This window comes from Bubalus kerabau, chromosome 16, assembly GCF_029407905.1.
Source record: "Bubalus kerabau isolate K-KA32 ecotype Philippines breed swamp buffalo chromosome 16, PCC_UOA_SB_1v2, whole genome shotgun sequence".
NCBI lineage: Eukaryota > Metazoa > Chordata > Mammalia > Artiodactyla > Bovidae > Bubalus > Bubalus kerabau.
In genome coordinates this window covers 76,007,990-76,026,885 of record NC_073639.1, presented here as the reverse complement: position 1 = coordinate 76,026,885, position 18,896 = coordinate 76,007,990, and the positions used below count along the sequence as shown (strand labels likewise).

Genomic DNA, 18,896 nt, shown 5'->3' with positions numbered 1-18,896 from the left:
TGCAGAGCCTCGGGCCAAGGGCCGGGCAGAGTCAGCACCCGCACACCCACCCGGCCCCCGCCCCGCTCCGAGCGGGACTCCTGTCTGCAGACATTGCTTAGGGCGCGAGCCCCTGGAACTGTCAGCCTGGAGCTCACTGCCGCTCGGAGCGACTTCACAGACCCCTCGCTCACATGTGCATGCACACGTGTGCCCTGGGGGCTCACGCGTGCGGTTGCTGCCGGCATAGTGTTCACATTGTCCTCAGCACTCGCTCTGCGAGGCCGCTGCATGCCCAGCGGGGACCATCTGGGGGTCTCTGCTCTAAGCCAAGCGGCCAGCCTCGCGGGACTGCGCTGACTGGCCCATCGTCCAGTCACTGCCCTCAGCAGACGCGTCTCCAGGTGCGCCCCTCCCCCTGGGCTGCGGGGTGAGCTCCACGGAAGGGAAGGGCTCTGATTCCTCATCCCCGCGCACCAGGCCCGTCCAGGGCTCCCTGCCCCGCTGGCCTGTGCGGGAGGAGGCTCACGCTGTTCTCTCGTTGGCAGGTGAAGGGCGGATGTGATCGAGGCCTCCGGGGCTGCAGGGAGAGCCCTGGACGTCAGCATCGTTACCGGGGACCCGCCCTCCAGTCACGCACCTGGGAGCAGCACCCCAGCCACCAACAGCCGCACCGGCCTCCCGCCATCCGGAGGACAGGGAATGACGGTGGTGGCCCCACGGGCCCGGGGGTCGGCAGAGTGTCCCTGAGGGGGGGCTGGGCCGCCTCCCGCGGCGGGAGCGCCATGCCAACTGGAGCGGGGGCGCCGGGGCAGGGGCTGCAGCGGGCCACGGTCTCGCCCCCCCAGGCGCACTGAGCGCGGCCGCCGGGCACCGGCTCCCTCCGCCGGGGCGCGCGTGCGTGCGTGCGCCGGGACTGAGCCTCCAGTCTCAGCATCGTTGTCGTCGTCCGAGCTCCCCCCGCGGCTGGTGGGTCCCCGGTGCTGCCCGGCCGGACCATGGGATGCCGGCAAAGCTCAGAGGAGAAAGAGGCGGCCCGGCGGTCGCGGCGCATCGACCGCCACCTGCGCTCGGAGAGCCAGCGGCAGCGGCGCGAGATCAAGCTGCTGCTGCTGGGCACCAGCAACTCGGGCAAGAGCACCGTGGTGAAGCAGATGAAGATCCTGCACAGCGGCGGCTTCAACCTGGAGGCCTGCCGCGAGTACAAGCCGCTCATCGTCTACAACGCCATCGACTCGCTGACGCGCATCGTGCGCGCCCTGGCCGCGCTCAAGATCGACTTCCACAACCCCGACCGCGCCTACGACGCCGTGCAGCTGTTCGCGCTCACGGGCCCGGCCGAGAGCAAGGGCGAGATCACGCCCGAGCTGCTGGGCGTCATGCGGCGGCTGTGGGCTGACCCCGGCGCGCAGGCCTGCTTCGGCCGCTCCAGCGAGTACCACCTGGAGGACAACGCGGCGTACTACTTGAACGACCTGGAGCGCATCGCCGCGCCCGACTACGTGCCCACCGTGGAGGACATCCTGCGCTCCCGGGACATGACCACGGGCATCGTGGAGAACAAGTTCACCTTCAAGGAGCTCACCTTCAAGATGGTGGACGTGGGCGGCCAGCGGTCGGAGCGCAAAAAGTGGATCCACTGCTTCGAGGGCGTCACCGCCATCATCTTCTGCGTGGAGCTCAGCGGCTACGACCTGAAGCTCTACGAGGACAACCAGACGGTGAGTGCGCGGCGGGTTCCTCCGCGCCGCTGTGTGCGTCGGCCCCGGAACCTGAGGCCCCTGGGGCGAGGTGGGAGCCGCCGCCGTCATTCAAGGGGAGCCGGCGGCCATCGGCCCCAGCGAGGACCCTGGGGTCGCGCCGGCCGTCAGGACGTCTGCCCAGAGCGCAGCTCTCGGTGGCCACTCCAGTCCAGGCCCCGCCGTCCACTCTGACCAAGTAACCACTATCCCCGCAGCCCCGGGCAGGAAGACTGCCCTGGGCCACGGTGACCTCAGGGTGCTAGCGAGGGCCAGTGCCCAGGGGGCCTGCACCTTGGTGCCGCGAGCAGGCCACACCCCGTGCCTGCTGCTCTCGGGCGCAGAGGGCCGGCTGGGGCCTGCTCCCTGGCCCTCAGAGCCCGTGGACCTCCCGGGGTGGGGAGGAAGGGAGCTGGCACCCCGAGAGGCTTTGTTGCAGGTGAGATTGGGGGGCAGCAGGTGTGTGGGGAGGCCCCGGGAGGCGGGATGGAGGCTGGCTGCTCTGCAGGACCAAGGGGGCCGGGCGGCCAGTGGTGGGCGGTTCTCCCCAGCCTAGCACCGGGCTCGATCCCGGCAACCTCGGCCCCATGACCTGACCCAGTCCTGAGCGTCCGTCAGCCGCAGGGTGAAGAAGCTCCTCTGAGGCTTCATCCCTGGGGTCGGGGACGGGATGGGAATTCTTTCAGGCCCTCCACCCAGGCTGAGGACTGCCCTGTGGGCTACGGGCTCAGTCTCGAGTGTTGTGGGCAAGTGTAGGAGGTTGCCGAGGGACAGCTGGGCCCGGGGCTGAAGCCACTGGGGCTTGACGGGAGCTTCTGGGCAAGCTGGGAGGCAGGACCCCGGCAAGGAAGCTGGGCAGCGCCCTGCAGGCCCAGCTAGGCAGGAGGCCCCAGGTGCCAGGAGCCACAGTGCTGGAGGCCGTTCAGCTGCACAGGGGTGGGTGTGGCTGGGCCGCCCCCACAGCAGAGGGTCTGAGACAGGCAGGACCCTGGTAGGGCCTGAGTCAGGCAGGACCCCTGAGCAGAGACCTGGAGTTGGCCCTGAAGAGGTTTCCAATCCTGGCATGGGGGGCCTGGCCAGCCCGCAGCCTCCAGGGCCTGCCCATCTCGCTCCCAGCACTGTGCCTGCATCCTCCCGCCCCCACTTCTGGGTCCGGCACGTGGTCCTGGGCAGCGGCGGGGCAAGGCCATGCTCCTTGCCGAGCACGGCCGAGGGCGTGGGGCCACCCGGACGGGTGTGCGCCCACCCGGGCTCCGCCCTCCGGCTCTCTTTCACCAGCTTGGTTCTGCTCCCCCGGGGTTGGCTGGTGGTGGCCCCGGGCCCTGAGGCCTTCCGGAGGCCCGGATCTCCGGGCCGCCTCCTCTGTCGTCTCCAGGACCAGAGAACAGGCGGGGTGAATTCCCTGGGCACTGGGCGGGGTGCCCAGGCTGTCAGCCAGCACGTCGTGCCGTGGAGCATGCGCCCGCAGGAGTGCTGGGTCAAGAGGGGAATGGGGGGCCAGGCCCCGGGGCGTCCCGTGTTCCTTGGAGGCATGCGGCCGCCCTGTCCCCTGCCTCCCACCCCGCCCGCCAGGTCTCAGCTCAGGCATCACGCCCGCCTGGCGGGCGCCCACACGCTGCCGCCCCGCACAGCAGGGCCCCGTCGTGTGTGGGCAAGCGGCTCCTGGCTGAGCCCAGTGCATGGCCAGGTGGACAAGAGGCTTCTCCGAGGCCCGTGGGTCGTCACAGTGTTTCCTGGAGCAAGAGGCCCCCAGCTGCCCCCCGCCTGGGCTCGGCAGGCCTGGGAGGTGACTGTTCACCAGAAAAGGAGATTCTCAATGAGAAAGTCAAGCAGGGCTGGAAATTCACTGGATTCCAAGTGGTTCTGACCTTTCATGCTCCACCAGCAGTATCTCGATGGAAAACAAACACTGCAGGGCGGAGACAGTGCCGCCCGTGAGTCCCGCCGCTGCTGGCCACAGGGGGGCTGGCTGCCAGGGAGGGGGGTGCAGGGCTGCCCCCCCGCCCCTGCCTTCGCCTTTCCAAGGGCCCCGGTGGAGGCCGGGTGGCCCCGAGAAGCCAGAGGGGCCCGGGACCCAGTGCCAGGCTCTGGATGCGCCCCCCACTCGGCGTCTGCAGCCTCGTCTCCGCCCCCCGCCAGGGCCCCCTCCCGCCCCCGCCAGCTTCTGCGTCAGCGTGTTGCCAAGGGTGACGTCAAGACTGCTGGGCTTGGGGCATGTGCAGGACAGCCCCTGGGCAGGGACAGATTTCAGAGTGTCCGTGGACCATGGCAGCCCGCGGGTCGCAGAAGCTGTGCCCAGCCTCGGGCGTGATGCTGGGCCCTCGTCCCAGGAGGATTTCATGGGTCCTGAGTCGGCCTGGGCCCCGTCCCCCGTGCAGGGCTGCCAGAGCTCAGCCCAGGCGTCACCCGTGGGCACCGTGGGCTGGCAGTGGTGCCCGGGTCCCTGTCTTGGCATGAGGATAGCTCAGAGACCAAGCCCACCAGCCCAGCCAGGCCGCCCTGCCCCACCCGCCCTCTGTGGAGCCCCCCTCCCGCCACCTGACTGCCGGCCTCCACCTGGGTGGAAAAGACAAGGAGCTCAGCTGTGGGCCCCGTGGGTGCCCACCCGCCCGGACAGCCCCCAGGGTGCCCCCTTGAGCGCCCTGCAGGCGGAACCCCAGCACCCTGCTGTCGGCCTGCTCCGGCCTTGCCCCGGGGGCCTGCTGACGGACTTAGGGCTTCTGCACTGCGGGGCCCCCGGAAGGGACGGGCAAGGCGGCCACGAGGTGTCGGTTCTCACGGCAGCACCCTCAGTGGCTCCCCGTGCTGTGGGCTGTGGGGCTGTCAGCAGGCTTGCTGTGCGCCTGCTGTGTGCCTGCTGTGCTCCTGCTGTATACCTGCTGTGCGCCTGCTGTATACCTGCTGTTTGCTGGCTGTGCACCTGCTGTACACCTGCTATGCGCCTGCTGTATACCTGCTATGCGCCTGCTGTATACCTGCTGTGCACCTGCTGTGTGCCTGCTGTATACCTGCCATGTACCTGCTGTGCGCCTGCTGTATACTTGCTGTATACCTGCTGTGTGCCTGCTGTATACCTGCTGTGCACCTGCTGTGCACCTGCTGTATACCTGTTTGCTGGCTGTACACCTGCTATACACCTGCTGTGCACCTGCTGTATACTTGCTGTGTGCCTGCTGTGTACCTGCTGTATGCTTGCTGTATACCTGCTGTGCGCTTGCTGTATACCTGCCGTGTACCTGCTGTGTGCCTGCTGTATACCTGCTGTTTGCTGGCTGTGTACCTGCTATACACGTGCTGTATGCTTGCTGTATACCTGCTGTTTACTGGCTGTGCACCTGCTATACACGTGCTGTGTGCTTGCTGTATACCTGCTCTTTGCTTCTGGCGTACCTACTGTATGCCTGGTATATACTTGCCTTGCACGTACTGTATACCTGCTGTATCCCTGCTATATCCCTGCTGTGTGCCTGCTGTGTGCCTGCTGTGGGTCCTAGATGTGGGTACAGATGCATCTGTGGGTACAGATGCCATGGTGAGCCCGAGTATCAGGGGTACAGGGGTTGAGGTAGGGGCACTCACCCCGGCACAGCTGAGTGTCACGTCTGCAGACCCTCTTGCTGCCTAGGGACTCTGCCCCTCCTCCGGGACCTGGCAGGCACATCTCCCAGGGTGATTTCACTTTCTCACAGGGCTCCTTGCAGGAGGCCTGGTGTCCCCGCTGCTACCCAGCAGTAGCTGGTCAGCCATGTCATCTGTGTTGAGGGTCTCAGGAGCAGGGGACACAGGGACATGCTTCTTAGGGGTCAGTGTGTGCCTAGCCCTGCCCAGCGGCCCCTCCTGGTCCTGGGGAGCTACCCACAGACGGTGGCAGGGCCTGGCACACAGTGGCATGCCACAGACGTGGCCAGGGCCGGGAAGAGCCAACGTCTGGGGCCCTGGCTTCTAGGGCGCAGCTGAGAGGCAGCCCCTGCAGGTGCCGTCGAGGGGGCCGCTCCAGGCTGTCCTACAAGTCCCGTGACCCACCGCCCGAACACCACGCTGTGTCATTCAGCCCCCAAAGGGCGCACGTTTCAGTGCTGTAAGATCATTGTCGCAAAACAGTGCTGCCCGGGAGCGTGGCGCACCGGCCGCCACCCGCTGCGACACAGCAGGAAGCGCGTGTCCGACAGACGCAGTCAGAGGGGAGCCGCGGGCGCGGGTGACGCCCTGCTTAGACTGGAGGGGGCTTGACGCCGCCTCCAGAGCCTGTACCCAGCCAGCTCTGCAGACGGGGAGGCCGAGGCTGAGGTCACCATCGTGGGCCCGGGGCTGGGAGCCAGGGTGCGGACAGCGAGCGGGCCTGGGGGCGCTTGAGCGGCCACTGGGGCTGGCGCCACCCTAGCAGCACCCACCTCGGAAGCAGGACCCCCAGGGAGCCCCAGTGCAGCACACCCCACCGTCTGCCTCCTGCCCCACCCCGGCTGAGGTCACATTCGGAGGCCACCCGCCTCCCCAGCAGCTGCTTCCGGTTTCACGGGATGCCAGGGCCACATGCAGCCTTGACCTCTGCACAGCACGTTGACCCTGGGAGCGCAGAGGCCCCCTGGACTGGAGCCTGAGGTGAAGGCGGCCCCAGGGGCTGAGTCCCTGGCGGGGCCGTGACAGCACATCTGGCCGGCACAGGGCTCAGCTGACCGCGCTGCCCCTCCCTGCAGATGTCCCTGGCGTGCTCGGCCCGGCCCTGTCTCTCTGTGGCCCGTCACCCCTCCCAGGGGAGCCCACGGGGCCAGTCGCGCGTTCACTGCTGGGAGCCGCTGCTGAGGCTCGTGGGCACTGGCCGCCTCTGCTCGGGGCCCCTGCTCCCCCGCCCGGCCCTTGTCTCAGCCCCCCTCAGTGGCGGGGGTCATCCGGTCCTCCCCTCGCGAGCCCTGGGCTTCACTTGGGGGCGGGGGAGGGTGGGTGGAGGGGCAGCACCCATGGCTACCCTACCCTGGCAGGTCAGCCTCCCTGGTGCCTACGGCCAGCCCTCGGTGGGCGCATGCTTGCTGACATTTCAGCCGGACGGGGCCTGCCCTGCCCCATCCCACCAGCTGCTCCCAGGGCCCCTGCCTCCTGCTCCCTTGGCGCTCAGCATCTGCCAGAGTCCGTTCTCCACAGCGGTCAGCTGGACGGAAGGACACCCGCCGCTCAGAGGGCCTTCCTCCAGCCCCGCTCCTCACTTTGAGTCCTTGTGGACTGTCCCCTCCGTGGTGCTTGCCTCTCGCCATGACCCTGGAGGCCCCCGCCCACCCCCGGAGGCCATCACTGGACACAGCAGGGCAGGAGGGATACACCACCCTCCCCCTCCACCCCTGGTCACTCTGTCTTCGCCGCGTGACCTGGTGGACTCTGCCGGGGGGTGTCCACGTGTTCTCGGATATGAGGCTGGGGTCCTCCGCCTCACAGGCGGGTCAGGGTCAGCCTCTTGCCAGGTCTTGGGCTGTGTAGGTAGGGCTGCCCCCGCCACACTGCACCCCTGTCCTCTGAGACTGGTGGACATCACGTTAGCAGCTTGAGATCAGCCAGGTGAGAGCAGTGATGTCGTGGACATTGGCAGATGCTACGGCCACCCCCCCGCCCCAGGCGGACGTTAAACGGCCCCCGCCTCCTCTAGGCAGTGGTTCCCCCGCGTCCCTGCCCGGCAGGCTCAGTCTTCAGTGAACAACGGCACTTGCTGCCGGCTCCTCGTAGAGCCAGGCCAGCCGCCCCCGACCCCTCAGCAGCCCCCTGCTCTGGGCCTGTGGCCATGCACGTCATTTCTGCTCACGTTTGCCCCGCTGGGGGACGGCCCTTTGCCAGAGCGGTTCATGCTCTCCGCGGGCAGGGAAATGGATGCTGTGTGCAGAGGGGCTACCCGGGAGCTGGGGGCGCTGCTGTGTCCGTCAGCATGTTCGCGGCCGGCCCCGGGGTCCTCCCCCCCGGCCCGAGGACAAGCCCCCCTTCCTCCCCTGAGGTCATGTGGGGACTGCATGGCGCGGCCTCTGGAGGCTGAGACTGGCTTCCATGGGGCTTGGCAGGGAGGCAGCCCCAAGTAGCAGCCAGGGGGGTCTCCTGCCCCAGAGACCAGTGTGCGGGCAGAAGGGTCCAACATCGGGGGCAGGGCCTGGGGCAAAGCTGGGGGTGCTGGCCGGGGCTCCCCCTTGCCAAGCTTGCCAGGGTCACGAGGAGGCTGGGGGCAGCCCCTCGAGGTAGGACCAAGGGGTTTGGAAGGCCCCACGGGGGAGTCTAGCCCACAGCCCAGTCTCTGGGGTGGCCATTGCCGCCGGGCTTCCATAATGCCCAGCTCTGTCCACACACGTGTCAGCGCGTCTGTGCTCAGCAGGACCTCAGGGCAGAGAACCCGCTCAGCTCGGGGGTCCTCAGATCCGGAGCCGAGCTCAGCGGGCCCCGGGGGCCTGCCCTAAGGTTGCCGCTGAGGCTTGCCCAGGCCGCAGCCCTGCACACCTCTGCTGCCCTCCAGCGACCCTGCCAGCAGTCCTGACCGAGGAGGCCCAGGCCTCCTGTGGCCAGCCGGAGGAGACTGGTTCAGCGGCCGGGCGGCCTGCACTTCCTGTGCGGCCGCCCCCTCCAGCTCACCCGCCGGAGGACGGAACCCTGGGAGGCGGGAGGGCGGGCCTCAGCCACACGCGGGTCCAGCCCCGCCTTCCTGCCCGCAAAGCTGGGCGACAAGGCCTGCGACTCGGGCACAGGACCCAGTTTTGATGTCTGCCGTTCCCGGCGCCCGTGTCTGGTGCCCGCGGGGCCCGGGGCTCTGGGGCTGGCGTTCGGATGGAGAACGCCGCCGGGCAGTGGAGCGTAGACCCCGGACAGCCCCCACGACCTCCTCCTGGCCCGGCTGCTGGCTGGGAAGGCTGTGGGAACCTCAGGCCGCATCCTTTCCTCTCTCTCACACAAGAGAGCTGGACGCACAGGTGGGCTGGGCCCCCATGCAGCACGACGCCCCCCCAAGGCCAAGGCCAGCCCATCACAGCGTGACCGAGCTGAGCCTCAGAGCCTGTTGGTGGCCATTCTGCCATCCCCCGCCCCCCGCAGTCCGGCTCAGGCCTGCCAGGGTCAGGCTGCAAGTGCCCCTCGGCGCGGCATCACCAAGGCCAGAGGCCACCCCAGGCGGGCATGGAGGCGGTGCTGGGCCGCGCTGTCCCTGGGCGCTCCCCTGATGCCCAGACCTAGCAGGCTGGCCGGGGGGCCCGGCACAGGGCCTGTTCCCCCCAGGGCCTCCCAGCCCCTCCGCGGTGGTGCAGGGCTTCAGGGAGGGCAAGGCACTCTGCTGAACACGGGCCAGGAGCCCGTGGACCCCATGGCCCAGATGCTTCCTGCCACGCTACTGTTTACTGACACAGCCCGGGGAGTGATCCAGGGGGCCCCAGCTGGAGAGGGCAGGTTTCAGGGACCCACCAGGAAGACGGTGACATCTGAAGGGCACGTGCGACCTGTCTCCGGGGGACTGTGGCTTGGAAACCAGACACGGGGCCCCGCCTGGCTTCCTCACCCCTCGCCTCCCCCTGGGCAGGGGGCTGCGGGGCTTGGAGCACCTTGCGGGGTGAGGCCTGTGGTCAGCCACGGTGCCAGCCTCCCGGGCAGAGCGCCGGCCGCTGCCCCGGCTGGATCAGCGTTCCCAGGCCCGGCCTGCCATGGCCCCAGGGTCCTCGGGAGGCCCTTGGCCACACGTGGGCATCCTTCCCGGGAGAGGGTCTGTCACTTCGCTGTCTCTTGGCAGAGCTGAGGGCCCTGGCCCGGCCCAGCCTGCGCCCCCGCTGATGGACAAGCCAGTGCTGGGCAGTCATGACCCAGGTGCCTGCTGAGGGTGAGCACTTCTGAAACCGTCTTGTCAGCCGGGACAGAGGTTCCCCTCTGGGATGTCTCCCCACCTGCTGCTTTCGCTCGGGGAGGGGTGGCCCAGGGCTGCAGGAGCCCCACCTGCTGGACCGAGTCAGGGCCGCATCAGGCAAGAGGACTGGGCCCCCGGGGTCCCCCTTCTGGTCCCAGGGCGGCTGCCGGCCCTCCCGCAGTAGCGGCGATGGTCTGCACGTGGGCCAGGCCCGCCTGCACCTGCATCCCGCCATCGGCTAATTCTCATCAGTGACGGACGCTCAGGGAGCGAGGGGCACGTGGATCAAGCCGGCAAGGTTTAAGACGAAAACAAGTAGCAGGCAGGTCTCGTTTCAGCCGGAGCCTAGAAGGACTGGGGCTTTGAAGGAGGCGTGCTCCCTGCAGGGCGAGGGTGGGGGGCGTTGGGGGCGGGGGGAGATGAAGTGAAGGCAGGTGGGACGCAGAGCCTGGGCCCGTGGAGGCTAGCACCCGCCCCCTCTGGGCCTGACTCGGGGTGGGGCGGGGAGCAGCGTGCGGGGGCTCCGTGCCCGGTAGGGCAAGTGCTCCACGCGTGGCCTTGGGACTCTGGGGGTGGACCCTAACTCGTTCCCCACCCGTGCTACTGAAGTTATGGGGCGCCCCCTGTCCCCGTGCCCCCTGCCCGGGGCTCTGCGGCCACCCGTGGGCTGGGGAGCCGTCGTTTCTGGCTGAGATCCCGTCGGTCTTTGAGGTTCAGTGAGAGCAGGGCACAGATGCATGTGTCTGGGGCGTGGGGGCCGGCCGCTCACGTGACTCCTGCTGCATAGGTGGGCAGGGCCCCCGCGTTGGTCCTGAGAGGGGGTGGCAGCGTGCCCCGTGTGGCCGCGGGCTGTCCCCGCCCAGCCCCCAAGGATGAGGGGCGCCCCCAGGCCAGCGTGGCCGTGGCCGTGGAGGGTTGAGCACGCTTGTCCTGAGGCACCCCGGTGGAACCCAGGCTGTGGTCCTTCCTGCCCGGGGGCTGGGGTCCCTGGGAGGCTGAGGGCGCCTTCATGCAGACCTCTAAGCCCCCTGACACAGAGGGCTCATCCCAGCTCGCTGAGCCTCCCCGTGGGGGTCCGGGACCTGCTCCTGGGGAGGGGCGCTGGGCGGGGCAGCAGGGTCATCCGGCAAGCTGCCGCTTCCGCTGCTCCTGGCACGTTCGGGGTGGCTTTCGGGCCATCGGGGCCTGAGCACAGCCTCCTCGCAGCCTGTTATCTTGTTTAAACAGCCCTGCTGTTTGAAGGGGCAGGCCTGGCCACGCGGTTACCACGAGCCTCACAATTGTCCCTGGAGGGTGGGCAGGGGACGGGCCTCCAGAACACAACACCCCCCCGCCCCCCGCGAAGCCCCATCTGTCGATGGCCCCAGGCCTATGGGGCCCAGCACCCCCGCCCTGCCCACCCCAGCCCGCCCGGGATGCAGGGAGCCACCCCCTGGGGTGGGGGCAGGCTGGGCCCTTTGCCGAGCCCCCTTCTGGTCCCTGGGGGTGGGGTCCGAGGGCCGTGAGTACCTGGGGGGTGAGGGTGAGAGACGCACACCCCCCCACCCCCGATTGCTGATCCCAGTGCTGCTCACTGACCCCCACTCTGACCCCTGACCCAGACCTGGGGCTGCCTGTCTGCAGGGGGTGGCAGGTGCTGGGGGAGGGTCAGGGCCCTGGTGGAGGGCACACGGAGTCATGGAGTCGGATCCTGGGGCCATAGCACCAACCCTGGGCAGGACTGTGCCATCTCGGCCCTGGGAGCCCAAGGGGTCGAGGGCCAGGGCACCTTGAGGGCTCGCGGATTTGGGCAGAAGGAGAAGCAGCGGGCGGCCCGCGCTGACCGTGGCTTCCAGCCATCCCCGCAGACCAGCCCCGGGCACTGCGGGGCTCCCGCGCCCATCAGCCTCGCTAACCCAGTCCTGGGTCCGGGGCAGCCAGCGCCCAGCCCTGCAGGAGGAACATGTGGGCAACACTGACTCGATCGGCCTGGACGCAACCTGGTCGTCCAGCTCTTTTCCCCAGGCGCTGGGAACAGGGTTTAGGGTGGGGGCCGGCGGGGACCGCAGGTGGCTCCGGCTGTCAGAGGCTCTCCCTGGGGCAGAGGGGCCCTCAGCCCGGCCCCCATGTGGTGTAAACAGGGGCCGCGGGGAAGACGGAGGCCCAGCCACAGGGTGCCTTGCGGTAACCGCCCCGTCCCCCGCCCACCAGCAGCAGGTCCCCAGAAGGACCACCCCCTTCCCTGCCCCGTGTCCCGGGGGGCCGTGAGGTCTCCTGAACCCCGAGGTGCCCTCCCCGCTGCCAGCAAGTAGACGGCGGTGGACAGTGTCGCCTGGCCGCCAGCCAGCCCGATCCTCCGTGCCCCTCCCAGAGGGCCGCCTGGTCCAGCCTGAGGGTCTGGGTCTGCGACGCTGTGCAAGGCTGAGGGCGGAGCTGCCTCCCCAGTTGCCGTGGAAACGGCAGGACCGCGCTCAGTCACCCTGGTGGCACAGACTTGGCGGTGGGAAGGGCCCGAGGGGCCATGGGCGTTCCCAGGCCCCCTGTGGGCAGGCCGACTGGGACCATGCCTGCGCCCCTGCCCGTCCGCACAGGGCGGTAGTGACCACGCTTGCCAGGGTGAGCCAGGCTCACGGGCCCTGCCCTCCCACGGACTCGTCCATGGTGGGCGCCGCCCCAGGCCTCCAGCCTCTGCCTCTGGCTGCTTCCTCCCTGTCCCCAGGGGGCCCTCCCGCCTGCACCCCTCAGCCTGAGGGCTGTAGCCACAAGCGGGCCCTGCACCTCTGAGCACACCCCGCCCCTGACTCACGACAACTAGAGCCCAAAGGGAAGCGCACGGCGGAGGCTGAGGACCTTTAGTGGATGTGGGGGTTGGGGGCGGGAATGGGTCGGGGGGAACCCAGGGCTTCAAACCGCCGGGCAGCCTGTGATCCGGGCCCGGTCCCTTTCCTGGGGAGCCCAGGGCCAGGGGTGCCCCAAGTGCAGCCTCTGCCTGCCCCCCCAACCCACAGCCTCCCAGCAGGGCCCCCCGGCACCCCAGGCTTGCTAGACTTTTCTGCAGCTTTGCATGGAGACGACACAGCCCACTCAGCCACAGACGGCAGCCCCCACTTGGGTGACACGCCTGCCTCTGCACCTGCAGGTGCAGCTTACACGGGCCCCCCGCCGCTGCCCCTGCCAGCGCCTCGGGACAGACGGGGTGTGAGGCTGGGGTCCACTTGCCCTGTCCTCAGCGGAGGAGACCCGTGCAGCAGGGCTCAGGGTGGGCCAGGGGAGGTCCCGGGGGGCTCCTCCCGCCCAGGGCACAGGGCTGTCTGGGCCTCAGCTCCTTGCGGGGCGTGGAGGAGGGGGCGGTCAGTGCCACGCTGAGCATGGCCCCCCCGACGGGCCTGCGGCCAGCAGCGCCCTCACATCCCACGGACCGCCGGTGCCACCTCAACGTCCAGCCCCGGATGGACCCTGCCCACTTGGCCCACTGAGCCAGGGGCCACCAGGCATCCCCGCTGGCGGCCCCCGCCCTCGGCGCCCTCAGAGCCTGGCACTGTGGTGAATGGAGCTCATTCACGCCTGCAGCCCAGCCTCCCCGCGTGAAAAGCCGGGTTCACGGCTCCCAAGAACAAACACCCCAGGCTGGTCCTGCAGCAGGCAGACCGGGGCCCTCCTGGGCCAGGACCTTGTGCTGGGCCCCAAGGAGCCAAGCGAGCACCAGGCCGCACCCCGCTGCCCCGGGCCTCCGCCCTGCTTGGCCTGCCCGCCGCTCCGTCCTGGCCACCAGGGCCCCCCGCCCCAGGACGTCTGGCCTTGGTCTCCAAGTCAGCGCATGGTGGCTGCTGCGGGCCCTGGCGCCTGGCGCGGGGCCCCTCAGCTTCCCACAGGGGTCCCGTTCCGCCCCCAACCTCTGGAGGCGGGCGGCCGACAGAGCCCCCTTTCCCGGGGCTGCAGCGGGCCCGACGCACAGCTGGAGGCTGGCAGAGTGGGGTGCCGGCTGCCCGGGGAGGCCGAGGAGGTGTGAGGGAAGCCAGCTCAAGTGGCAGAGGGCACGGAGATGCTGACAGGCCAGGGTTTCCGGCGCCCCTGGAGGGGCTGTCGGGGTGGGAGGAGGTGCTAGGGGCCCCCATGGACAGGTGGCCAGTGGCCCGCATGCCCTGGCCCTCCTCCATGCCCCCCCCTGCCCCCCAGAGGCCAGAGACACCGTGAGCTGATCAGGGACGTACTCTCCCTGTGGGGGTGGGCAGGCCCCCGTTCCCTCCTGCCCAGGGGCTGGTCAGACCGCATTCGTGCCAACAGGGTCCCACCCCCCCAGCATTGCAGGGCAGACCAGCAGAGTCCCTAGTGACCCCTCGGCAGGCGAGCTGGACGCAGGAGCTGCCTGTCTCCCCTCACCGGTGACCCAGCAGGGCCCAGATGCCTGGATATCCGAACAGCTGCTGCCCCCGCCCCGCGCTGGCCCACCCACCCTGGAGCCCCGCCACACACAGGGCCCCCCCGGCCACTCGGCCTCCAGTCTCTGGGCTCCGGCACCTGCCCGAAACCAGAGACCTGCTCGGCGAGTGTGCGCTCAGTGCTTGGTGAATACGTGCTCCTGGCCGCATCTGTTGTTTATCGTACGTGTGAGATCTGGGGTCGGGAGCACCCTGATTAAGACATCATTCCGGCGAAATGACAGACAGTTCCGCCGCTGGTCCTTTCCACGTGGCTTCCAGGAATCTATTAGTGCTCGTTGCCACCCAGTGGCAGGCGGTGTTCCTGGACCACCAGCCTCGGTGAGGGGGCTCCATCCTGCTCTGACACGCTGGGGGCCAGCATCCTGCTTCTGTCTGCGGAAGGATCACCCCCCCCAACACACACACACACATGGTCACTCCCCCAACACACACGATCACCCCCCAACACACACAATCACCCCCCCAACACACATGATCACCCCCAACACACACACACGATCACCCCCCAACACACAATCATCCCCCCAACACACACATGATCACCCCCAACACACACAATCACCCCCCAACACACATGATCATCCCCCAACACACACACATGATCACCCCCCAAACACACACACACACAATCACCCCCCCAACACACACGATCACCCCCCAACACACATGATCATCCCCCAACACACACACACGATCACTCCCCAAACACACAATCATCCCCCAACACACACATGATCACCCCCAACACACATGATCACCCCCCAACACACACATGATCACCCCCCAAACACACACACACACAATCACCCCCAACACACACGATCACACCCAAACACACACGATCATCCCCCAACACACACAATCACCCCCCAACACACATGATCATCCCCCAACACACACACATGATCACCCCCCAAACACACATACACACACACACACAATCACCCCCAACACACATGATCACCCCCCAACACACATGATCATCCCCCAACACACACACGATCACCCCCCAAATACACACACACACACAATCACCCCCCAACACACATGATCACCCCTAACACACATGATCACCCCCCCAACACACATGATCACCCCCAACACACACGATCACCCCCCCAACACACATGATCACCCCCAACACACAATCATCCCCAACACACAATCATCCCCCAACACACATGATCACCCCCCAGCACACATGATCACCCCCAACACACACACATGATCACCCCCCAAACACACACCCTCCCCAAGACCTGAGACCAGGCTCTTTCTAACGAAAGCACAGGAAGGGTTTGAAAGACCAGCCTCCCAGGTGGAGCGCAGGGCCTGGAGTCCATGTCTCTGTGGTGAGGGGGCGGTGGGGAGGGATGCCTTGTCAGCCCTGATGCCATCAGACCCTGTTCATCCGAGAGGGCCAGGCCTCTGGGAGATGAGGGCTTCATGGGCGCCCCTGGGCACCCCCACCCTGGGGCCAGCAGCTCTGCGCGTCTGCCCTGGAGGGTCAGCGAGCCTTGAGCTCCTGGCCGGGGGACTTGGAGCACATTTCTCTGCCTTGGTTTCTTTGTCCGCAGGATGGGATGATAAGGTCGAGGGTGGTCAGCACAGTGTCCCTGTTCATTGGCGTGCTCAGAACAGTCCTTCATCTAATGGCTCAGCTCTAGGCTGGCCCTGCCTTTTTGACACTCATCTTATTCACCTTAAAACACAGGGCAGCTCACCACCCGCAGGCGTCCCTTTAGAAGCAAGGTGATCAGTCGTGGGGGGCGGGGAGGAGCAGGTGAGGGCCCTGGGCTCCTCTAGAGCCCGCAGGCTGCAGCATATCCTTGGTCCTCTCGGGGAGGTGGAAGGGGCCCCCGGGGCCACACTGCAGTCACGGGGCCTCCGGGGGGCCGTCCTCACCTCCTGGGGGCGGTGGAGGGCTGCTGTGTGTGGCACCAGGTGAGCACGCAGCCAGCAGGGGCTGGGCTGGCCCAGCTCCGCCCTGGAGCCTTTTAGGAACAGAGGCCCCCTGACACCTGGCGGGATGGAGGCTCCTGGCTGGCCCACCCCCAGCAGGCGGGGCTGACCAGGAGCTCGCTGCAGAGGGGTGTGGCGAGGACGGTCCTGCATGGGAGGCAGGGGCTGGCCTGTGGGGGGCGGGTCCCCGGCTGGCAGCCCCGAAGGCGCGCGTGGTCAGTGACCCCTGGGGGGCTGTGCGGGGCGTGGGGCCTGCTGGGGCCCAGCTGTGCTGACCGCCCCCCGCCCCGTCCCCCCCAGAGCCGGATGGCTGAGAGCCTGCGCCTCTTCGACTCCATCTGCAACAACAACTGGTTCGTCAGCACGTCCCTCATCCTCTTCCTAAACAAGAAGGACCTGCTGGCACAGAAGATCCGCCGCATCCCGCTGACCGTGTGCTTCCCCGAGTACAGCGGCCAGAACACCTACGAGGAGGCCGCCGTCTACATCCAGCGGCAGTTCGAGGACCTGAACCGCAACAAGGAGACCAAGGAGATCTACTCGCACTTCACCTGCGCCACCGACACCAGTAACATCCAGTTCGTGTTCGACGCTGTGACCGACGTCATCATTCAGAACAACCTCAAGTACATCGGCCTCTGCTGAGGGGGCCGGCGCGGCCGCGGCGAGACGGGGCGCCAGCCCGGGGGGCAGAAGACGGGGGTGGGGGCCGGCGCGGCCGCGGCGAGACGGGGCGCCAGCCCGGGGGGCAGAAGACGGGGGTGGGGGCCGGCGCGGCCGCGGCGAGACGGGGCGCCAGCCTGGGGGGCAGAAGACGGGTGTGGGGGCCGGTGGGGCCGCGGCGAGACGGGGCACCAGCCCGGGGGGCAGAAGACGGGGGTGGGGGCCAGCGGGGCTGTGGCGAGACGGGGGACCAGCCCGGGGGGCAGAAGACGGGGGTGGGGGCTGGAGCGTGCCCCCAGCCCCCCCCCCGCCCCCTCGTCTCTGCAAACACGACTACATACGGATAGGTTGCTAGGTAGGTAGACACACTTGCGCGCGTGCACACACACGCACACACACTCTCTGCAGACGGGCAGGCCCCTCGCCTGGCTGAGGCCCCTGAAGGCTTGACGAGCTGTCGCCAAGTCCGTCCCCCAACCCCCAGACCCTCCCGCCACGTCACTCTGCCTTCCTGACATGGCCCCGCTCCGCGCTGGGGGACCACGGGGCCGGGCGGCCAGCTCCCGGGGAGGAGACCCAGAGCCGGGGCCGTGCCGCCCACACGGGCACCGGGCACCAGGCCGGCCACAGCACTGACTAGCCCTCCGGCCACTCACCGCCCTTTTTAACGCGCTTGGGGAACATGCAGCAAAGCCACACGGTGACCCGCGTGGCGCGGCCCGCTGGGTTCCCGCTTTTCTCCTACGAGTTGGACGTTTTATAAAACCGAACCCTGGTTTTTCTCCTCTGATATCCTTTCTTTCTTTTTTTTTTTTTGGGCCAAATCTCGTGGTGTTTCGCAGAGATACAGAAAATTTCCAATGCAGTTGAGTATTCTTTTTTAAACGCAGATTTTGAAAACCTATTTTTCTCCCCCTCCGGTGGCCCTTCTCGTGTCTTGGCTTGCTGAGTGTCAACGTTGTCACCAGACGTGTCTGTCCGTCCGCCCGGCGGTAGCCTCGGGGCCGCGTTGTACATACGCCCGTGCGGCGTCCCCCTGTCCCTGGTGCGGCCTCCGCTTCGTTTTTCTTTCAGAAAATAAACGTGCCGTGTTCACAGAAGGCCCTTCACCGCGGGAGCGGATGAGCAGTAGCTTGGCGTCTCGGTGTTTAAAACGGAAAACGACCTGTGGCTTCTCTGCGTGTGAAGGGACGGGAGGCCCGAGGGGCAGCCGGCCTCCTGTGAAGGCTCGGCCGCCTGAGGGGGGCCCTTCCTGCCCGCGGGGCCACCCCCCGCCACGTGGACGGCCCCGGCCGAGGGCTGTCCGCAGAGCCCTCGCCAGGCGGGACCCCTCTGGGCCCTTGTCCGAGACCCCAAGCCCGAGGTCAGTGCCCAGAGTCACAGCCGAGGACTGTCAAGGGGGGCGTGAGGAGCCAGGGGATGGCGCGAAAGTCTGAGATCGTCTCCTTTATGAAAATAAAATTCCCTGAATGAGCCAGGCCTCGTCCCTGAGTGCTCTGTGTGCGGCGCGGGGTTGGGGGGACGGTGGCGTGCCCAGGTCCCTCTTCTCTGCCCATTTCCTGCACAGCTTTAGAAAAACCGTCTGAAGATGAACGTCAAGAACCAACAAGCCCAACAGAGGCGGAGGCCTGCCCGCCTGTGTGTCCTGAGGTGCTGCAGTTGGGGACAGTGGGGGCTCCAGCCCAAGCTGCTCAGTCACCTGGACCCCCTCTGCCCCAAAGACACCGTGTCCAGGGTCAGAGTCATCCCAGCAGGGCAGGCCGGCGGTACGGAGCAGGGTCCCCAGCCCAGCGCCGGCTGACTTGCCAGGGTGGGGAGCAGCATTGCCGAGGGTGGGAAACGCTCCTCAGGGAAGTTCATCCTCATTGGGCGGGGTGCTGTGGGGTGTCTGTGGCGACCCATATGACAGAGGACGGAACGTGCCAGAGGATGGGAACGTGCCCGAGGACGGAACGTGCCCGAGGTCGGGGGCGGGGCCAGCGGAGCCATCCTCTCCAGGAGGGGCAGAGAGGGGGCTGGGGGCCAGTGCCTCCCAAGGCCTGGGTCTTTGCTCAGCTTTGCCCCCCGAACGGCTTCGGCGGGAGCCCGGGGGTAGGGGTGCACGGAGCCAGCCCAGAGAACCGTCTCAAACCCAGGACCCAGCCGAAGCCCCAAGGGAGGGACGCAGACACAGTGCGTGCAGGGCCCCTGCTCATCCCCAGGCAGCGGAAACCGCTCTGCAGGCTTATTCTGTGCTTTCATGCCAGCTGGGATAAGAGCCGCAAGCTCACCGTGAGCGTCTTTAAC

General features: G+C 67.8%; 2 protein-coding genes across 2 annotated transcripts in view; one reads left to right on the top strand and one right to left on the bottom strand.

Annotated features, from left to right (window-relative positions):
• The window catches only part of GNAZ (G protein subunit alpha z), a 29,111-nt gene extending 12,483 nt beyond the window's left edge, over positions 1 to 16,628 (top strand). The window contains exons 2-3 of the mRNA XM_055550343.1: positions 528 to 1,700; positions 16,248 to 16,628. Of these exons, the coding sequence (XP_055406318.1) occupies positions 978 to 1,700; positions 16,248 to 16,592 (1,068 nt within the window). The 5' untranslated portion in view covers positions 528 to 977 and the 3' untranslated portion in view covers positions 16,593 to 16,628. The remainder of the gene's footprint in view (positions 1 to 527; positions 1,701 to 16,247) is intronic.
• Positions 1 to 18,896, bottom strand: part of RSPH14 (radial spoke head 14 homolog) — a 47,596-nt gene that overhangs the window by 19,774 nt on the left and 8,926 nt on the right. The gene's annotated exons all lie outside the window — the stretch shown is intronic.